The sequence below is a fragment of the Chinchilla lanigera genome, unplaced genomic scaffold, assembly GCF_000276665.1.
Source record: "Chinchilla lanigera isolate Chin_1 unplaced genomic scaffold, ChiLan1.0 scaffold00074, whole genome shotgun sequence".
Classification (NCBI taxonomy): Eukaryota; Metazoa; Chordata; class Mammalia; order Rodentia; family Chinchillidae; genus Chinchilla; species Chinchilla lanigera.
In genome coordinates this window covers 10,075,808-10,097,060 of record NW_004955475.1, presented here as the reverse complement: position 1 = coordinate 10,097,060, position 21,253 = coordinate 10,075,808, and the positions used below count along the sequence as shown (strand labels likewise).

Below are 21,253 nucleotides of genomic sequence, written 5' to 3'. Positions count from 1 at the left end.
GAGGAAGGGGGAGAAGGGAAGGGGAAGGAAGAAAGAGAGAAGGTATGAAAATAGCAATAAAGACATGGTATTTTCCAAGAAACAAATGGAAAATCAAAGGTGAAAACTACAGTAAGAGAAATTTAAAATTCACTAGAGTCTTCACTGTAGATTTGAGCTGTAGAAAGAGAATCAGCAAATTTGAAGATAAATTGATAGATAATGCAATCTAAAGAAAAATAATAGAAAAAAAGAACAGTCCTTCAGAGAAAAATGGAGCATCATTAAGTAAGCCTGTATATATATATAATGGGAGTATTGGGAGGATGGCAAGTGAAGGAACAGAAACAAAAATAAGAAGAAACAGTGGCTGAAACTGCAAATTTGATGAAAAACATTTATCTACATATCCAAGAATCTCAGTAAACACTAATTAAAATACACAAAACCCACACAAATATAACACTAAAAACACTGAAAGCCAAATACAGCAACAATGTTAAAAGCAGGGAAAAATGACTTTCATGTGCCCTAGAAGGGAGCCCTAGATGGCAGAGTGGTAAGCAGCAGATGAACAGCCTCTCTGGGAGTTGCCATTCAGACGCTGGAATATAGCAATGTGAGGAACACAGCAAGGAGGGAAGTGGGTCCCTTGGACCCAAGAAGAATCAGAGGGTGAGTTGAAATCTACAGAAAGAGTGAAGAGAGAAACTTCAGTGAAGAAGAAGGTAACTGGTGGTGCCTTCTCCCTGAGACAGGACTCAATGCGTGAGAGGAATGATTCAGACCTATGAACACATGGTGAATGGGGGCAACCCCAGAGGCCTCCATGGAGAGACACAGCAGTGGAGGGAGTAGCAGACATGAAGGACTGCACTACCTAGTTGTGAGTGCTGAGGGCTCAGTCATCCTATGCAAGACAGCAATTGTCTGGGAGCCATTTTGGAGAGGGGCCAGCTGAGCTCAGACCTCAGAGCAGCTGCCAGCTCCATCTAGCAGCTCCGAGCAATGCTCAGGCTTGTGGAAGAGGCACTGGTGGCTGCAGGCCAGATGAATGTGGTCTTGGCCAGAAGGTGCAGGCTCTTTGAGATTATCCACTACCCTGCCAAAAAGCTACTGCTGGCTTGCTGGGATAAATAAACATGGATCTGCACTATGTTTCCACACATTGTCTACCAGAAGTGATCTTTTTTCTTTTTTTCTTTCTCTTGTTTTGTTGTTGTGGTGGTGGTGGTAGTGGTTTTGCTTTTGTTTTTTGTTTTCTGTTTTTCTCTTCATCATTGTTTGATCTTGTTTTTATATGCATGTGAATGTGGTTTCTAGCCTCTTTGTGGTTGTGGTTCTATTGTGTTCTTCTTCTAATCTCTTCCTTCTCTCTTTCTCTCCAGTTTTCTGCACCCATCTTCTAAAGTTAGTGTGATCCCCCTTTGTTCTCCACCCTTATTTCTAATTGCTTCCTCTTGTCCCACTTCTGTTATCTCCCTAACCTATTATAAATTTAAACCTCTGAGGGCAAAATTGACATATTAAGGACTTGTATACTGCATACAATATTCTGGTTTGTTTTACATTTTAGTATATAACCACAAATCTAGTTCATACAGTTAAAGATGGTATATTAATGTTTACCTCAGTTTGTCATTTTCTAGGCTGTGTTTGATGCTATTCTCATTGGTACCACTATAGCCAACAGTGACCTAATTGTTTGAAACAGCTGTTCTTTCTGGTATTCTAAGACTGAGAGTGGCAAAGGATCACAGAAAATACTGTGGAAAAGTAACTTTTCATCCCCAACAAATTGAAGAGGTATAATCTTATCCCAAAAGCCAGCTACACCTGGATAATAACCTGGAGAAGTACTCATTTCCTAAAGTTTCTAAACACTAGCAATAAAGCAACCCACCATAGGCAATTTATAAATGTCACCAAGGAATTAAACTAAAAAGAAAAAAGAAAAGAAAATGAGTAGACACTTAAACAAGATGCAATCCCAGACATCCAGCTCCCCAAAGACAAGCCCAAGGGGCAATGAGGTGGAACAATCTGAAAGCCACCGACTTGGCCTCTCTGAAGAGGTAACAACAAAGCAATTAAATGAGGCTGTAGAAAAAAAATCAAAGAAGAAATAATTTCTCAGATAACTGCAAAGATGGTGTCCACAATAAAAACCAAGCTTAGTGGCTCTAGAGCAGATACAGATAAAAAAGTAGAGGAGTTTTAGAAAATTATGGAAGCCATGAAAGCTCAGTACAGGAAAGAAATTGAAGCCATAAGACAGATGGAGGCACATATCCAGGAGAATAAAAATTCCATTGAAAGGATCTACAGTAGGCTAAGCCAATGCAACAACAGGATCTCAGATTAAAGAAAGGCTTGGGGTTAGCAATCATGAAAAGAAAGATTTTTTTTTTTGCAGTACCGGGAATCGAACTCAGGACCTTGCACTTGCCAGGCAGGTGCTTATGCCATTGAGCTATATCCCCAGCCCAAGAAAGATTTATTAAATACAGCAAGCGACATGAGAAATCAATCCAGCAGCTGCTAGATGGGGAAAAGAGCAATAAAATAAGATAGATTAGAGTCAATGAAAAAGCAGTATACAGCACAAATGATATAGAAATATTTCTTCACAATGTCATGGCAGAAAAATTCCCTGGAAGAGAAAAAAAAAATTGACATACAGCTAAGTGAAGCACATAAAACTCCAAAGAGCCACAATCAAAAAAATCTAAAGCTAGGCATATCATACTCAAGATTCCAGAAATTCAACACAAGAATAGAACCTTAAAAACTGTTAGGGAAAAGAAACAAATCATCTGTAAAGGAAAGCCCATTAGAATCACAGCTGACCTCTCAGGATCAACCCTCAAGTCAAGGAGAGCTTGGAGTGAAGTATTTAAAGCTCTAAGGGAAAACAACCTTCAACCAGATTGATATATCCTGCAAAATTATCATTCAAAATTGATGGAGAAATAAGATACTTCCATAGCAAAGAACATCGGAGAAAATTTGTGACCACCAAATCAGCAGTTCAAAAAGTTTTGAAGGACATTCTAGAAAGGGATGACAATGACTACAACTCTATAAACCACAACAGAAGGAATCCATCAGGCAAGGCAAACAATTACACACAGGGAGGGAAAAAAAGAGGGGATTTAACCAGAGGAAAATTACAAGGATAAGTCAATACATATCAGTTATAACCATTGTGTTAATGGGCTCAGCTCACCAATCAAAAGACATAGACTGGCAGAATGAATCAAGAAGCAATATCCAACAATATGCTGCATGCAAGAAACACATTTAATTCAAAAAGATATTCGCAGATGGAAAGTCAAAGGATGGAAAATAATACTCTGTGTGAAAGAAACTCAGAAAAAAGCAGGGGTAGCTATTCTATTCACAGACAAAGTGAATTTCAAGCCAAGACTAATTAAGACAGACAAAGAAGGTCACTACATCCTTGTGAAGGGAACAATCCAAGGAGAAGAGAAAACAATCGTAAGTATATATGCAACAAACATCAGTTCACCCAACTACATAAAACAAATATTAATGGGCATTAAAAATCAAATAAATACTAATACAATTGTATTGAGGGATCTCAAAACTCTATTGTCACAAAAAGACAGATCCAATAGACAAAAAAACTATGAAATATTAGAATTGAACCAAACTTTTGAACAAGTGCACTTAGTAACTGTCTACAGAGTGTTCCACTCCATGACATAAGAATACATATACTTCTCAGCTGCACACGGGATGTTCTCCAAAATGCATCACATACTAGCTCAAAAAACGTGCTTAAGTAAATGCAAAGGAATCAAAGTTATCCCATGCATATTATCACACTATAGTGCAATGAAATTGGAAATCAATGGCAAAAGAAACCACAAGAACTTCATAAACCATAGAAATTAAATGGCACCCTCCTGAACAAAAATTGGGTCACACATGAAATGAAAGAATAAATTAGACAGTTTCTACAATTAAATGATAATGACAATACAGCATACTGGATCTTATGGGACACAATGAAAGCAGTTCTAAGAGGAAAATTTATAGCAGTGAATACCCATATCAGGAACCTAGAGCAAGCACAAATAAACAACTTAATGATGAGCCTCAAATGTCTAGAAAAAGATGAGCAAACTAAGTCAAAAGCTGGTACAAGGGAAAAAATTATAAATATCAGAGCAAAAATTAATGCATTCAAGACTAAAGAAAATACAAAAAATCAATGAACCGAGCAGTTGGGTCTTTGAAAGACTGAATAAAATCAACAAACCCTTATTCAAACTTATCAGAAAAGGAAAGAAAAGATTCAACTCCACAAAATTAGGAAGAAAAATGGTGAAATTGTATTGGACCCTGAAGAAATCCAGAAGATCATCTATACCTACTTTGAGAATGTGTATTTTAGTAAGATGGACAATGCAGAAGAAAAGGACAGATTCCTAGATACATATGAATTACCAAAGCTGAATGAAGAAGATACAAAAAAATCTTAAATGAAGCAATATCAATCAATGATATTGAAGATGTAATTAAAAATCTACCAACAAAGAAAACCCAGGCCCTGCTGGATTCACTACTGAATTATAGAAGATATTTAGAGAAGACCTAACAGCACTGCTTCTCAAACTCTTTAATGAAATGAAACGAAACAGAAACAATACCCCCAAACTTATTCCTGGAAGCAAGCATTATCCTGATATCAAAACTAGAGAAGGACCCAATTCAGAAAGACAACTACAGGCCAATCTCCATAATGAATATAGATGCAAAAATCCTCTGTAAGATACTGGCAAACAAAATGTAGCAAATCATCAAGAAGATTATATACCATGACCAAGTGGAATTCATCCCAGGGATGCAGGGATGATTCAACATACATAAATCAATAAATGTAATACACTATATTAACAGAGCCAAGGACAAAAATCATATGATCATCTCAATAGATGCAGAAAAAGATTTTGACAAAGCCCAGCACCCATTCATGATAAAAGCCCCACAGAAAAATTGAAATAGATGGTCTTTATCTCAATCTGATAAAAGCCATTTATGACAAATCCACAGCCAACATCATTGTAAATGGACAAAGACTGAAAGCTTTCACTCTAAAATCAGGAACAAGACAAGGATGTCTACTATCTCTACTCTTATTCAACATATTTCTGAAAACTTTAGCTGAGCAATTAGACAAGAGAAAAAAAATAATAGGAATAATGATAGGAAAGGAAGAAGTTAAACTATTGTTATTTGCAGATGACATAATACATTACATATAAGACCCCCAAAACTGCACTAAAAACTGCTAGATTTAATAAACAAATTCAGTAGCATAGCTGGATACAAACTCAATACTCAAAAATCAATAGCTTTTTTATACTCAAATAACAATCTCACTGAGAGAGAAATTAGGGAAGCAACACCTTTTACAATAACATCCAAAAAAAATGAAATACCTAGCAATCAATTTATGGAAGGATGTAAAAGACCTCTATGTTGTTAGCTATAGTACTCTGAAAATGAGATTGAAGAGAATATCAGAAAATGGAAGGATAATCCCTTGCTCTTAGGTAGGAAGAATCAATATAGTGAGAATGGCCATACTTCCAAAACTGTTAAACAGATATAACAATTTTGATCAAAACTCCAATAGCTTATGTCACAGAATTAGAGAAAACAATCCTAAAATTCATTTAGAACCAGAAGAGACCTAGAATAGCAAAGGCAATTCTAGGCAACAAAGGCAAAGCAGGGAGCATGACATTCCCTGACTTGAAATTATACTACACAGCTACTGCTATAAAAACAGCATGGTACTGGCAAAAAGCAGACCCAAAGATCAGTTGAACAGATTAAAAGATGCAGAAACAACTCCAGACATACTCAGCCTCCTGATCCTTGACAAAGGTACCAAAGACATTCATTGGAAGAAAAGTAGCCTCTTTAATAAATGGTACTGTAAAAACTAGGTTTGCACATGCTGAACATTGAAATTGGACCCACATCTTTCACCATGCACTAAACTAAATTCAAAATGGATCAAAAATCTTAATATTAAAATAGAAACATTAAATCTGCTGGAAGATAGAGTAGGTAAAACTCTAGAAGACAGTGTTGTAGGCCAAGACTTTATGATAAAACTCCAGTCACACAGGAACTATAACAGAGAATCAACAACTGGGATCTTATTAAAAAGCTTTTGCACAGCAAGAGAAACCACAAACAGAGCTAACAAACAACTCACAATTTGGGAAAAAATGTTTGCTAGCTGTCCCTCAGACAAAGGATTACTATAGAGAACATATAAAGAACTCAAAAAAAACAAACTTCCCAAAGTTAAAGACCCAATCCAAAAATGGACATCTGAGATGAATACACACTTCTCAGATGAAGAAATACAAATAGCACATAAGTATATGGTAAAATATTCAACATCATTGGTCATTCCAAAGATGCAAACTAAAAGAACTCTAAGATTTCCTCTCACCTCGGAAAGAATGGCTATTATCAAGAAATCAGTCCATAACAAATGCTCGAGGGGCAGTGGGGAAAAAGCAACCCTTCTCCACTCGTGGTGGGAGTGCAGTCTGGTAAAACCACTGTGGAAATCATTGTGGAGAGTCCTCAAAAAATTAAGGTTGGATGTCCCATTGGACCCTTTTTGAGTATCTAAAGCTATTCCCTTTTTGAGTATCTTCCAAAAAATTAAAAACATCATACCACAGTGATATATGTGCATCCATGTTTATAGCAGCACAATTTGTAACAACTAGATCTTGGAAACTCCCCAAATGTCCATCAATTGAAGAATGGATAAAAAAGATGTGAAAATATGAAACAAATAGAGATATTTTCAGATAAAGAAGTACAGAGAATATGTTGCTAGCTGACCTGCCTACTAGAGATATTAAAGGAAATTCTTTAGGCTGATAGCAAGGGACTCCAGACAATAATTTGAGTCCAAATAAACAGACAAATAATACAAGTAGAAGTAATTATGTATTTTTAAAGGATAATATAAATGTGTATTTATTTTCCTCTTAACTGATTTAAAAACAAATGTATAAAGCTCATTGTATAATTGTTTGCTATGCTTAACCCATTTATGCTAAAGATTAATTTTTTTTTAATTTTTGTATGAAATCTATATATTACCTAGAAAAATTCAAGGAACAAGAATTTGAAGAGAAAACATTTCATTATATTCCACTGTTATCGGCATTCCAAAAATAGATCACTAAATAAAAAAATAGATCACTAAGCATTTCAGGTTGAAATCAACATATAAAATAAATGTAATATAAACATGTACCAGCTCCTCATGATGAATGTAATCATTATGCACTGCAAGTATGTACTAAGAAAAAAATTTTAATGTAATATAAAAATTACAACACAGAATATATAAAATGTGGTCTATCCAGACAATCAAATACTGTAAGCACTAAAAAGAGCTACTAAGTCATGGTGGAAATTTAAGTGCATATTATTAAGTGACAGAAGCCAATCTAAAAAGGTTACATACTATTTGATTCCAACTATTTGACGTTCTGGAAAAGGTAAAACTATGTAGACTGTGGAGTAAAAAGATGATGCTTGCCAAGGGCAAAGGGAAGGGAGGGTTGAAAAAGCAGAACAGAAGATTTCTATGGCAGTGAAAATACTGTGTATAACACTACAATGGTATATCCATATCATGATACATTTGTCCAAACCCACAGGATGTGCAACACCAAGAGTGAATACTAATGTATACTATGGACTTTGGGTGATAATGGTGTTCAAATGTACCACCCTGGTTTGGATGTTGATAATGGGGGAGCTCAGCATGGAGGGGCAGGAGGTACATAGGATATCGCTGTAGCTTCCTGCCAATTTTGCGGTGAACCTGAAATTTCTGTGAAAAAACTCTTTAAAAATAATAACACAAAGGAGATAAGTGGAAAAGTGTTTTGGATTAAGGAAATGTCATTAGAGATAACTCTAAGCCACAGGAAGAAATGAAACAAGCCAGAAAATGTAAGTTAACACAGCAAACTATGAAAATATGTGTGTTACTTCTCTCAGCTTCTTTGAAATGAAAAATTATATTAAGTTTTATAACTATTATTACAGAATTATCTTATTACAAATCTATAGTAATCAAGACAGTACAGTACTGACACGATACTGTACACATATAGATCAGTGAAATACAATAGAGTCCAGAATCAAAACTGCACATTTATTAACTTTTTGGAGCAGTGATCTTGCTGTATTGCCTAGTCTGGTCTCAAACTCCCAGGCTCAAGTGATACTCCCGCCTATGCCTCCTAAGTGCTGCTACCCTGCCCGGTTTGGTTAACTGACTTTTAGTACAGTTATTAAGGCCATACAATGAGAACAAATGCTCTTTTTAATGAATGGTGATAGACAAATGGATAGCCACGTGGAAAAGAAGGAACTCTAGACCCCGTCTTCATACTATGTACAAAATGAATCAAAGACATAAATATAAGGGTTAAAATTATCAAACTCTTAGGGGAAAGAAAAGCATTATCTTAAACCTTTTGTGACTTTGTGTTAGGCAGTGGTTTCTTACATATGTCACCATAAGCACAAGCAATAAAATAAAATGTAGATAAACTAGATCTCAGCAAAATTAAAACATGGGCCAGGAAGATAGCTCAGCAGCACAGTGACTGCCTGGCAAGCATGAGTCCCTGAGTTCAATTCCCAATACCAAAACAAAAAAAAAAATTAAAACTTTTTTTTTTTCTGTAAAGGACACCACAAGAAAGTAAAAAGGCAACTCAAAGAATTGGAGAATACATTTTGGAACTCATATACTTTTATATTTTAAAAATTTAAAAAAACTAACAAAGCAACAATGAAGACAAAATGAAAACAACACAAACACAACAAAAACGACAGATGACTTCAAAACAAAATGATAGGAATTTACAATGGTTGCTATATTACATACTGTTATCTTCAACAAAGTTGCTCAGTCCACCAGACATAAGAATGAACTCTTACAGCTCTACAGTACAACTAAACACTTTTAGAGGGCTAAGAATTTAAGTTAACATTTATCTAAAGAAGGTATTCAAATGAGGAATAAACATGAAAAGATGTTCAACAGTGTTAGTCATCAGAGGTAGGCAAATCAAAGCCCAGTGACAAAAAATGGTCTACCACTTAACACCCACTGAGATGCTATAATCAAAAAGGTAATAACAAGTGTTGACAAGAACTTGGTCATCTCCTACAGCTAGGTACATACCCAAGAGAAATGAAAATATATATACAAAGACTCATACACAAATATTTACAAGCAGATTTATTCATATGGCCAAAAATAGAAACAACTCAAACGTCTATCAACTGATGAATACATAAACAAAACATGGTGTTTCCATATAGTGGAACGTTATTTGGCCATAAAAAGAATGAAGCACTGATACATGCTATAACATAAATGAACCATAAAAACATTGTGCTAAGGGAAAGATGCCAGTCACAAGGGACCACATACCATTTGATTCCATTTATCTTAAATGTGTAGGATAAGCCAATATAAATGGACAAAAATTTCTGGTTGCCCAGGGGAGATGGGGATGATGTTCAGTAAAAATGAAGAGTTAATGGGCAAAGGATTTCCTTGTGGAAGGAAGAAAATTGTTGTAGTCATGGTGGTAGAAGTCTGTGAATATACTAAAAACCATTGAATCGCATACTTTAAGTAGGTAAGCTGTATGGTATAAGAGTTATATCCCAATAAAGCTGATGTACATGATATCCACTTCTAGAAACCTAAAAAAAGGATAAAAAGATAGACATTTGTGCTCTAGGACATCTGCAATTCAGTTACAGCTGTGCATGAGGGCCATATGTAAAGGTGTTGAGGACAGAGAAAGCTGATTTCAGATGAATCCCCAGAAGCCATTGGAGTGAATACTTCAATTTGCTGCCATTAATTTGCATGTTACATAGGCAAGTCCCTGTTTCTTTGGGGTGAATAGTAATATAGATGCATTTCTTTATTGAGGATTAATGATTCTCTTAAGCAATTTGTGGAATGAAGGCAGCTAATGCATATGAAAATAAAATTCCCATGTTCCCTAAGTTACTGAATGGCGATATTGTTCTTTCAGTTGCCCAAACCAGCCATCTAGAAGTCATCTTCACACCTCCCTCACTCCCATATCTAATTTATCACCAGGAGCTGTCAATTGTACGTCCTAAATATCTCTTAAATTTATCTACTTCTTCTCAGCTTCCAACATCAACAACCTAGTTCAAGTATCTTCTTTTATCTCATCCACTGCAGGAATCTCTTAACTGGTCTCCTATCTACTCATGCTTCCTTCCATACCTTTCTCCACCCAGCATCCAGGTTGACATTTAAAATTTTTCAAGTATGTGATGTTGCTTTTTCCTCATCAGTAGTTTCCCATTGCTCTCAATAAAGACCAGAATCCTGAATGTGGCCAATAAGGCCCTGCTAACCTGCCTGTCCTTCTCTTGAGCCACGCCTCCCCTAGCTCAACACTGTTAACCACACTTTGCTCCACAAGGCCACGAATGAACCACCTTATACTCAAATATGATGGCATCTTCACAGTGGCCTGCATTATTGGCCACTGAGTTATGAAAACTCTCTTGTCTCTTGTCTCTTTGTCTCTCTCTCTCTCCCTCTATTTATTTAATTTTTGAGACAGAGCCTCACTACATTTCTCGAGCTTAGTTCAAATGTGCAATCTCCCTTCCTCAGTCTCCTGGAGTGCTGGGATTACATGTGTGTGCCACCACACCCAGCTTTCTCTTGTCCTTCATTTTGTCATCACTCCTCTGTGTTATGTTTCCCTTCTCACCAGTCAACTATGAACATTTGCAATATTCTCTATTCTTTGTTCTCTGTATGCTATACTATCTTAAGTGACTTGATATGCTTTATTACCTGAGTTCCCATCCATGTCTGCAACTGTCCATATATCTTCTAAGTTACCGTGAACTCAGTGTTTAAAATAGAGCTTGTCATTATCTTGATCCCTTGTCCCCAGAAATACTTTTTTTCAATTTTTTTTAGTGATACCAGCATTCTCTCAGTCATTCACACTGTGTACTTTAGAGCCATTTTGAGTTGACCTACCTTATATTCCCCATATCAAGTTAGTTACCAAGTTCTATTGATTCTTCCTTTGGAATGTTTCTTATATCTTTCCATTGTCACCATTTCAGTTTGGTCTCCATCACTGCATTCTTAGATTCTTACTACTGTCTTTAAGCAAATGTTGAATCAATGGTGTAGCTCATTGGAAGAGAACTTGCCTGGCAAGCATGAAGCTATGAGTTTGATCCCAGAACTACAAAATTAAAAAAAAAAATTAAAAAATCTCCTTGTCTGTGTTTTTTCCACATTTGAGTCTGTTCTAAATGACACTGGCATCTCAGTCTTACTAAAAGTAATTTCATCATACCACTTTCTCTCTCAAAGAGTTCCAGTGCCTTCCCATTTGTAGCAGCATAAATTCCAAACTCTATGGCCTGTAATGCAAAACTCTTTATACTCTAGCCAATGAGATATTAGTCAGTGTTCCACAAACCCAAGATTAAATAAAGTTACATGGTTTCTTTACTGTAAAATTTACTTAAACTTTCAATGAATTAATGTACATTATAACACTTTGGGAGGCTGATATATAGAATGCAACATTTCCAAAACTTATTTGACTAGAGAATCCTACTTTTATGGACCATATGTTGACATTTCTCATGACATTGGTGTTCTGAGGAAGGGCATTTAGGAAACACTTAGGAAGGTCATCCTACATTTCCAGTCTCATTTCCCATTAACTCTATATAAATTGTTTGCTTAGGTTAAACAGCTGTTTGTCTTCCTGAGACATACTCACTCTCAAGTGGAAAATATTCTGTTTTGTCCATATCGAACACCATTCTCTATTTCTGTATATCCATTTTTAGTGAGATTTTATTCATATGTCATAAAACTCATTATTTTCAATTGTACAATTCAGTGTTTTTTAGTATAATCACAAAATTGTATACCTCTCACCATTATCAAATTCCAGAACATTTCATCATCCTAAAAAGAAACCTCATACTATTAGTAGTCACTCCTCATCCCTTACTCCACTAATCCCCGGAAGTCACTAATCTATTTTCTGTCTCTATGGATTTTGCCTTTTGTAGACATTTCATATAATTTCTGTGTAATGATTTGGTTCAAAAAAGCCCCCCAAGGTTCATGTATTCAGGGGTGTGACTTTCAGAAAGTGATTAGATCATGGGAGTAACTAACCTTGTCAGTGATCAACTGTACATTTCATCGCTGAATGAGCTGTTAGGAAATAGGTCACTGGAGGAGTGCCTTTGAAGGGCATTTCCTAGTCCCAGCCCATCCTATTCCTCTCTCCTGACTCTTCCTAGCTCTCTCTATTCCTTGGCTGTCATGAGATAAGAAACTGTCCTCCACTACACCCTTCTGGTGCAATGTTTCTGTCTTAGAGCCAGCGGACTATGGACTGAAACCTCTGAAACCATAAGCCAAAGTAGACCCTTCTTCCTTTAAGTTGTGTAAGCCCAATACTTTCTCCCAGCAGTGGGAATGTACCTAATACTTTCCCTATATATCTAGATCTTACTCGTCTTTCTTAAGGCCATTTTTGTTTGTTCAGTTTTTCATTCATTTTGTGAGGATCACAACACTCCTACTCTGTATCAGACACTGCGAGGCTGTAAGTACAAAGATAAATGATATTTTTCCTTCAGAGAACTACCCTCTTAGTGAAGGAGACAGACGACATGTGTCAGAAATACTATTATGGTGTAATGAACAATAGAGGAACAAAGAGGTCTGAGAAAGAGATTGTGGAGAGTCAGGGAAAAACCTCACTGATAAGGTCCCAGTTGATTGGATATTGAATCATTTTTTCATTCATTAATTCATTCAGAAAACTTGTGCTGTGCCTCTATTGTGTACCAGGCACAGTGATGAACTCTGAGGATATAAAGATGAACAAAAACTTCCTTTCATCTGAAAGAACTCAATAGTCTGGAGGAGATAAATGTATAACATTTCAAAACAATATGATATAACTTATATTTGAGGGATGTAAAGCTTGCTATGGGCACAAACAGAAATAACTCTGCTTGTGAATTTGAAGAAAAAAATAATTTACCAAGTGGACAAGGATGGAGAGTGGAAGGCAAAGACTGCCTGTGAGTGTGAGCTAAGCTGTCACTTATCTCTTACCGAACTACAGCACTTAATGTCTTTGTCACTCTGACTAGCCCTTAACCCCATATGTGGTAAAGTCATCTTTTTTCTGTGCTGGGGGTGAAACTCACTCATACTAGGCAAGTAGTCAACCACTGAGCTACATCCCCAGTTCCTGTGAATGCCTCATCTCCCCACAGCCATTGTGTACCCTTTAGGATAAGAATTCTTTGTCTTCTCCTTCTTGAGTGTCTTCATTATCATAGCATTTAATGCATAGTAATGTTTTATGAATCCAGTGAATGAATGACAGTTGAAACAATACCCTCAAGACTCAATAAGCTGCTACCCAGGTCTTCCATCACATCCCGCCCCCAAGGGCCTGAAACCTACCTTGAAGATGAAGGGCTTCCACACCAGCACTTTTCTTTATGTTCCATCTCCCATACAAGAACTGGGAAAGCCACTCCTTACTCTAATTCTTTTCACTATTGCAAAGTACTAGGAAGACGCTCATACAAGCTTGTGATTAGTCATGTTAAGGACCACTGATAAGGCTAAGTGACCATCTTGAAATTTCTGTCCTGTGTTCTTAGCTTGGTAGATATTGCCAATACTGAAAATAAATATAATTTCTGCTCCAAGAATAGAAATTGGTTCTGGTCAAGGAAATCAAGAGATTCAATAAGACTGCTTTTTGACAATCTCTGAAGAGTAGAGGTAGGAACCGGAGAGATAACTGGCTGAGGACAACGTGGAGGGAAGCCCCAACCAGACAGTCTTTCTTCTACTTCCAGGAGAGCAGAAATCCATCTCGGATTCCTTCTTACAGTCAGAGATGGCCTTATTGCTCTTTCCATTTATGTGTCACTTCCTGAGACCTTGCTGTGGAACATTCCACAGCTAACAAACCTTCAAGGTGCTCTCCTCCTTTCCAGGAGAACAGCATTCCTTCCTGCTAGCAGAGCACCAGGTGTTGAGTAATAATGAGAAGCAGTGCTGGTACAGGGAGTGCTACAATGACTTATGACAGCAATAACTATAAAGCATTCACTGTTCCTGGATTTCAGGAAGGCTACCCAGAAATGGAGATTCTCTGGCTGATGCTCAAGTCCTGGAACACTGGAATATTTATGTATAGCAGGAGCAAGTATGTATCTACTGAAAAGTGGTGTGGCCTGGGACTACATTTCCTTGACCACCTTGGCTCCCTCAAGAAAAGCTATGAAACTCAGGTGAGGAGGGAGACAGCAAGGGGTGGGTGGTATGGCTTTAGGGGCAGAGAGATTATAGTTAGGCTCTCCATAAGGACTCAACCTGAATTTCCTTAGATAGTCAGGAATCTTCACCACTTTTCCTCTCAGTGGTTCTATATAAATTCAAAAGTCAGGGAGAGAATTGTCATGAGTTTGAGGCAGCCTGGGCTACATGTCAGTTCACAGCCAGCCTGAACTGCATAGTGAGATCCCGTCTCAAAAAAAAAAAAAAAAAAAAAAAAAAAAAGAAAAGAAAAAAAAAGAATTAGGAGACTGTGCACAGTAATTTCTCAGAGTGAAAACCAGGAACCAGGAAGCATGGAGAACAGGGGCCAACTTAAAGAGCAACTGGAATCTAATTACAAGGACTGCCAAGAACGAGCTAAGGAAAGATGCATCATTGTCATTACCAGTGCATGGGAGGGAAGGACTGACCTCTGCTCAGTGCAGTGTCTATTGAAATAAGCATTTTCTCTGGGAACTGTTTGCACTTTCAAGCGTCTGAGCCATTAGCTATCCAGGAGAGGTTTGGTGGACAGAAAAAACCTTGTTACCAAATAAGAGCAAAGGATCTTTTCTGTTTTAAGTACCTCTCCCTTACAAGAGCTGTCTGTCCCTAATTAAGCAGGCCTAGTGCGCTGGGATTCCTGTTCTTCAGAAGAGGAAGGACTATGTTTTCTCCCCCAAATGGCTCCTCAGACTGCAGAAGGTAAAGGTTAGACTCTCATGCCATCATCACTGGTCTGGGAAGCTTTCCCACATTTCTTATTCTTCCCCAGAAATCTATTTGCTCTTTTCTTTCCCAGATGAATGTTTTGTATAGTGAGCTCATGAAAGCATTGTATTACAGAAGGGCTCACTTTTAAATAAAGAATGAGGAACTACTGGAGCAAGGTATATGAGTAGGCAGGCGCCCAGCGACGTGAAGAAGATACAGCCTCCTGAGCCACTGAATATTTCAAAGCTTTCCAAACGTTCTCTTGAGCTTTTGTTTCTGTTTCCTTGGGCCCTATTTTCATGTTGTTAAATGAAGTTTTCTTCAATAAAAATATGGTGATATTTGCCTCAGTGACCAGCTCATTGCTAGGGAACAAATGAATTTTCCAGACCACTGAGGTTTGCACTAAAATAGTCCATTCAAGTGGATGCACGTTGAGACCATACTCTTAAGTGAAATAAATCAGACACACATGTTTAAATAGTGCATGTTTTCTCTGGTGTGAGAAACCAGAAATACAAATAAGAACCAAAATTTATACTGGGTATTGGGAAATGGAAAGAAAATGTTGGAATGAGAAGGGGAACGAGGGAGCGGGAGAGAGAAAGAAAAGAAGGGACAAGAAAAGAAAGAATAGAAGGAAAATGGACACAAGGCTTTTGCAAATAAAGAGGGGAAGAGGGATTGAAGGGAGGGAAGGGGAATGGGAAAAAAGAAGTAAGATGTAGCATGTACAGGTACAAACTCCCTATGATGAAGGCTATCATTATGTATATCTAAAATGTACCAGTAAAATAAAAAGTATTTTTAAAATAGTCCATTCAAAAGTGAGATACTGTACTTTGTGCCCCATGTGGACGAAAGGGAACCCCTACCCAACACAGGTAGCATTTAATTCCCAATTCCTGAAGATAACAGTAAAATGTAACCTTTGTTGGAAGGACCTCAATGGTCACTGGACCCAACATTTATATACTTCATGCAATCTCTTTCTGACATCCTTGAGAACTGCTTGCCAATCTCTATTAGAACATATCCTATAACAGGGAACTGCTGAGATAGTCTGAGCCTTCTATTTTTTCCTCTCTCTTTTTTTGCCCAAAAGCCTTTCCTCATACTAAACAGAATCTGTCTCCCTGTAACAAGTCAGCTATCTCTGTTCCAGACACCCTTTGGAGATCGAAGACAAAAGTTGCTCCCTCCCTATGCTTCAGATTAAACATCTCAGCTGGTCCTCATCTTCATGAGATCTGATCACCTCACCTTCCAAGAGCCAAGTCCCACATTCCAGTGAGGTCTGACCCTTGGAGAGTTCAGCAGCCTCATTCTGCCTAGACTAATATTAGTGTACTGTAAGATGATGCTGGCTTTTCTCTTCCTGCTGACTTTTTTCCTTGCAGTACTGGAGCTTGAACCCACGGGGCTTATGCATGCTAGGCAAGGGCTTTCTACTGAGCTACATTCCCAGCCCTTTTATTTTTATTTTGTGACAAGGTCCTGCTAAATTGCCCAGGCTGGCCTCGAATTTGTGATCCTCCTGCCTCTGCCTCCTAAGTAACTGGAATTAAAGCCATGTGCCACCATGACCTGCTCTATTAACATTTTTTGCTTTTGCTTTTGAAATACTTTCAAGGCTGGGGATTAGCTTACTGGCAGAGCATTTGCCTAGCATGTGCAAGGCCCTGGCTTCAGTCCCCAGACACACACACACACACACACACACACACACACACACAGGTACACATACATGAAAAAACCTTTCATAGTAAAAAAAAATTACGGTTAAGCACAAAGAACTGCCATACACTCTTCACCCAGGCTCCCTATTGGTTAACATCTCATCACTTTCATTCTTTTGTTTCTTTCTGAGTCACCTTTGAGCCATTCAACTTCCACACTTGCTTTAGATAAAGATTTTGTTTTCATAGCTAATTAATAGAAAAAAAAAACTTCAAGCTAAGATGAAGTCGGTCATTTGTGCTTGAAAAAATATTTCATTTAGTCATGGCTATTATTCCATGAATATTTTGAGGTTTGCTAATTCTAGGGTTCTTCCTGCTCGAGATGAGGAAGTGGATCAGCTGTGGCATGAGCAGCAGAGCTAGGAGGAAAGCCACATTAGCTCTCGGAAGAGACGTGGCCCTGATCAGTGGGTGTGGCATTGGCAGATGTCAAGCCCGCCTCCCTTTGCTCTCTCCAAGCTGTTCTTGTACTGGGGCTGAGATTAATTTGCAAACATCTTGTCTTGTTACCCTTTAACACCTCAGTGTGTATTTCATAAAAGCAAGGACACTCTACTAAGACCACAAGACAGCCATCACAATTAGGAAATTAACAGTGATACAGTTCTAGCATCTACTCCACAGATCTTATTCATATTTTATTGATCATCCTAATAAAGTCCTTCATAAATTCAGGATCACAAATTCCACTTACTTGTCATGTTTCTTTTATCTCCTGCAAATAGCCATGACAGTTTGAGGAGTACAGCTAATTACTTTGCAGCATGAGCCTCAATTTAGGTCTGTCTGCTGTTTCCTAATGGTTAGATTCAGTTTGTGCCTTCTGAGCCGACACTTTCCCAAAGTGATGTGTTCTTGGCCTATCACACCAGTAGGCACACAGTGACAATGTGCCCTGGTACTGGTTAAAATTAAGATAGTATCTGCCAGGTTTCTCCAAAATAGTTAGTTGATAAATATTTATACGTAGTAATTTTGAAGTACTTCGTGGGAGATAGTGAGACTAAATAAATACCCTGTTCCATATTAAGCTAGCTTTAGCATCCATTGGTAGTTCTTGCCTGAATCCATTTTTACTGTGATGACTGCTAAATGCTGATTTTTCTGCTTTCATCATTCCCTCTTTGTTTATTAGTTACCTTTACTTTGGTAAGGTAAAGCTTTTTCTTCTCCCCAGCTTTCTCTCTTTCTTTCTTTGGTAGTGCTGGAGATGGAACCCATGGCCTTATGTACGCTAGACAAGTGCTTTACCATGGATCTACATTCTTAGCCCACTCCCACTTTTTATTAATGCCTTTAAGCTATGTTTTATTTCTATATGCACTAATGTATTCTTGTTTTATTCAATGGGTCGTAATTCACTATTGTCACTGTTTATTTTGCTTCCCAAAGCTGGCTTCTATGCCCTGTTGGCTTCACCCAATCATCCATGAACACTGTTTTACTTTGTGGCACAATAAGATACTCCAGTCTCATCTTGTGCGTTCCTTGTACAGCCCTGGAATCAGTCATTTCTCCAAGGAGTCTTGATTCTTTTTTCCTCCCCAATACTGGAAATTGAACCCAGGTCTTTCACACACAGCATGTGCCACCATGCCCAGTTATCCTGGTTCCTTTTAATGGAGCTAGTGGTAAAGAGCTAGGTCCTTGATGTAGTCATCGTTATTGAGGTGCAGTTGTTTTTAGGTCTTCTCAGTGGACAGAGCAAGGAAATAGAGGGTGCATGAGGTGTGATCAAAATATACAGTGAATGTTTAAAGTTTAAAAATTATTAGTAAAAGACATATTGTCATGAATCTCCCTAATGTCTCCCTTACTTCAAACACAGTTATCTCATTATCTGTGTCACTTTCTGAAGGAGTTCTGGAAGTTTCTTTTCATGAGTATCTTTACAATATATGACCAAAGATGTGGTAACTGCTGGGGCAATACGGCATCCAATGGGAAAGGCAGGCTCATAAGCATAGCACAGTGTGTTATCCACCTTACTTACTGGATCTGGCCCCATACAACTTTTGGTTCTTCCCTCAGAGTTAGAAAGGTAAATGTTTTGAGTCAGTTAAGGACATGGTGGCAGCCATGATAGCATTATAGACACACATATGAAAGAAAACTTCCAGAACTACTTCAGAAAGTGGCAAGAATGATGGAATAAGTGTGTCTGAAGCGTGGGAGAGTGTTTTGAGGGGGATTCATGGCAATGTGTCATACTGTAATAGATTTTGAAGCAGTCACTCTATTGAGACCACAGCACATGTGTGTATAATGTACACACAAATAGGCATGCTTATCAATACATACATGCACAGACACACACATAAAACATAAAATCATACTGATACTTCCATTTTCAACCCAACGGCAGTGGGTTATGTTACCCTTTCCTCCTTCCGTATTTGTAACTCTTTCCTCCAACATCAGAAGGCTAGTTCTCATTAGGCTCAAGTAGTCATTTGTTTGTTCAACCTCTCCTTAGGAGGAATCAGGCTTTTGCCCAATCCCTCAGCCCTAACCCCACCATCCTGTCCAAGAGCGCTCCCACTTTGGCCTGAGCCCCAGGCTAGACCAACACCCCTGCAAAGCCCCCTCCTCCAAAGAGCAAGCAAACTGAGTCTCTCGCTGAGCCCCAACCCCAACCCTGACTCTGGGCCCAGCCTCTATTGATAGGAAGGGAAAGAAACCACTATAGCACCTAAGCAAACCCTTCACACAGCTGCCTCACTGGACTTTGGGTCTACCTTCCCTGACTTCACCTTAGTTTCCTTCTACTTATCTTTGAGAAGTCGGCTCTGGGTCAGCTCCTCAGAGAGAGCTTCCCTCCCTGACCTGACCAGTTTCCCTTGTTATATGCGCTTGTAGCACTCAGTTTGAGTCCTCATAGTTTGAGAATATATATTTGTTCATGAAACGCTTTGATTAATGTCTGTTTCCTCCAATAGTCTTTTAGCTCTGGGAGCACAGAATCAGATGTTTTCCTCGCTACACTATATCCGCAGTGCCTAGCACAGTACCTGGTACTTTCAGTAAATATTTGTTGAATGAGTACATGAAAATGTCTAAGGCTCCCCCTACATATTGCCATTAATGTGTCCACTTGGACTTACAGTTTTTTTAAAAATCTATTTACATTTTCAGAGGCTGGGAACCTCAAAATAAATGCATATCCATCCATCCATCCATCCATTCATACATACATGAATGTCCTCGTGGAAATGTTGGAAAAATGTAAGTAGTACAGTTATTGCATGGGCAAATGATCAACCCCAAGTCTGCTAATTGATGTGTTAAATCAGTATTCAGTTGTTCTTCCTAGTGGATCTTTGTGGATACAATCTATCATTATGCTAGCCTTTGCAGGCTGGTATTATATCTATACTTGGTCAGTATGCAGCTAATGTCTTTGACTAAGCAAATGATAAAAATATACTGAACAGGAGAAGGCTGAGATAGAGCTTGGTGACGTGCTTCTCAGTTTTCTCTCCAGGTTCATTCATTCATGCATGCAGAAACATTTCCTGAACACCTTCTGTTATGGACTGGGCACTGCCATAGGCACTGCGGATAAAATAGTGAGCAATAAGAGCACTGTCTCGCAGTCCATGAGCTGAAATGATAGCGGAGGCAACAGATCATAAACTAGTATATAAATAACTTGAAGATTCATCCATCAGTTAGCAGACTTGGGGTTGGTCATTTGCCCATGCAATGACTGTACTACATACATTTTCCCAACTTTTCCACAAGGACATTATAAATGATTTGTCAGTGTTGGGACCCCGCTTCAGTGCTACAGCATCCCTGCTTAACTTACTAAGTTCACTTCAGGAAAGAAAATAAGTTCGCTCTGCCTTGAGCTACTGTAAGGCAGAGTTTTATGTGACCATGAGTTCCCTTCTAAGCACACTCGTATAAACCACCCCTTCGAATGATAGAGTCTAGAAACCTGCCAGAGACTAAGATGAAACCTACCTCTCTAAAGTTTGCAAAATTGTCTTCTCTTTAAAAAAAAAAAAGAGCATGTGCCCTTCCCCACACATCTAACGTCTCTTAATCCCCATACTTTTCCAAAGGTTACAGACGCAAGTTCAGGGATCCCAGCTGTAACTTCTTTTAACATCTGGATATACAATTTTTCTAGGCCAAGAGACTCAAAGTCATCGCAAGTACTTTGGTGCTTTCTTACAGTTTTCTTACTTCGCCGGTAAACTGTCTCCTGCCAATGTCTTTCCAGCCTAATGGACAGTTTGGATGGCAGAGAAGATCAAGGCAAAGTAAGAATTACAGAGATGCCTTTTTTGTTATCTTGTAAACAGTACAGCAT

The 21,253-nt window shown here is 38.2% G+C and overlaps 1 protein-coding gene across 1 annotated transcript in view; it reads left to right on the top strand.

The window, feature by feature from the left end:
- The window catches only part of Tex11 (testis expressed 11), a gene marked incomplete at its 5' end in the record, with an annotated part of 374,380 nt that overhangs the window by 335,027 nt on the left and 18,100 nt on the right, over positions 1–21,253 (top strand). Inside the window, 2 exon segments of the mRNA XM_005401706.1 lie at positions 14,287–14,451; positions 15,279–15,313. Of these exon segments, the coding sequence (XP_005401763.1) occupies positions 14,287–14,451; positions 15,279–15,313 (200 nt within the window).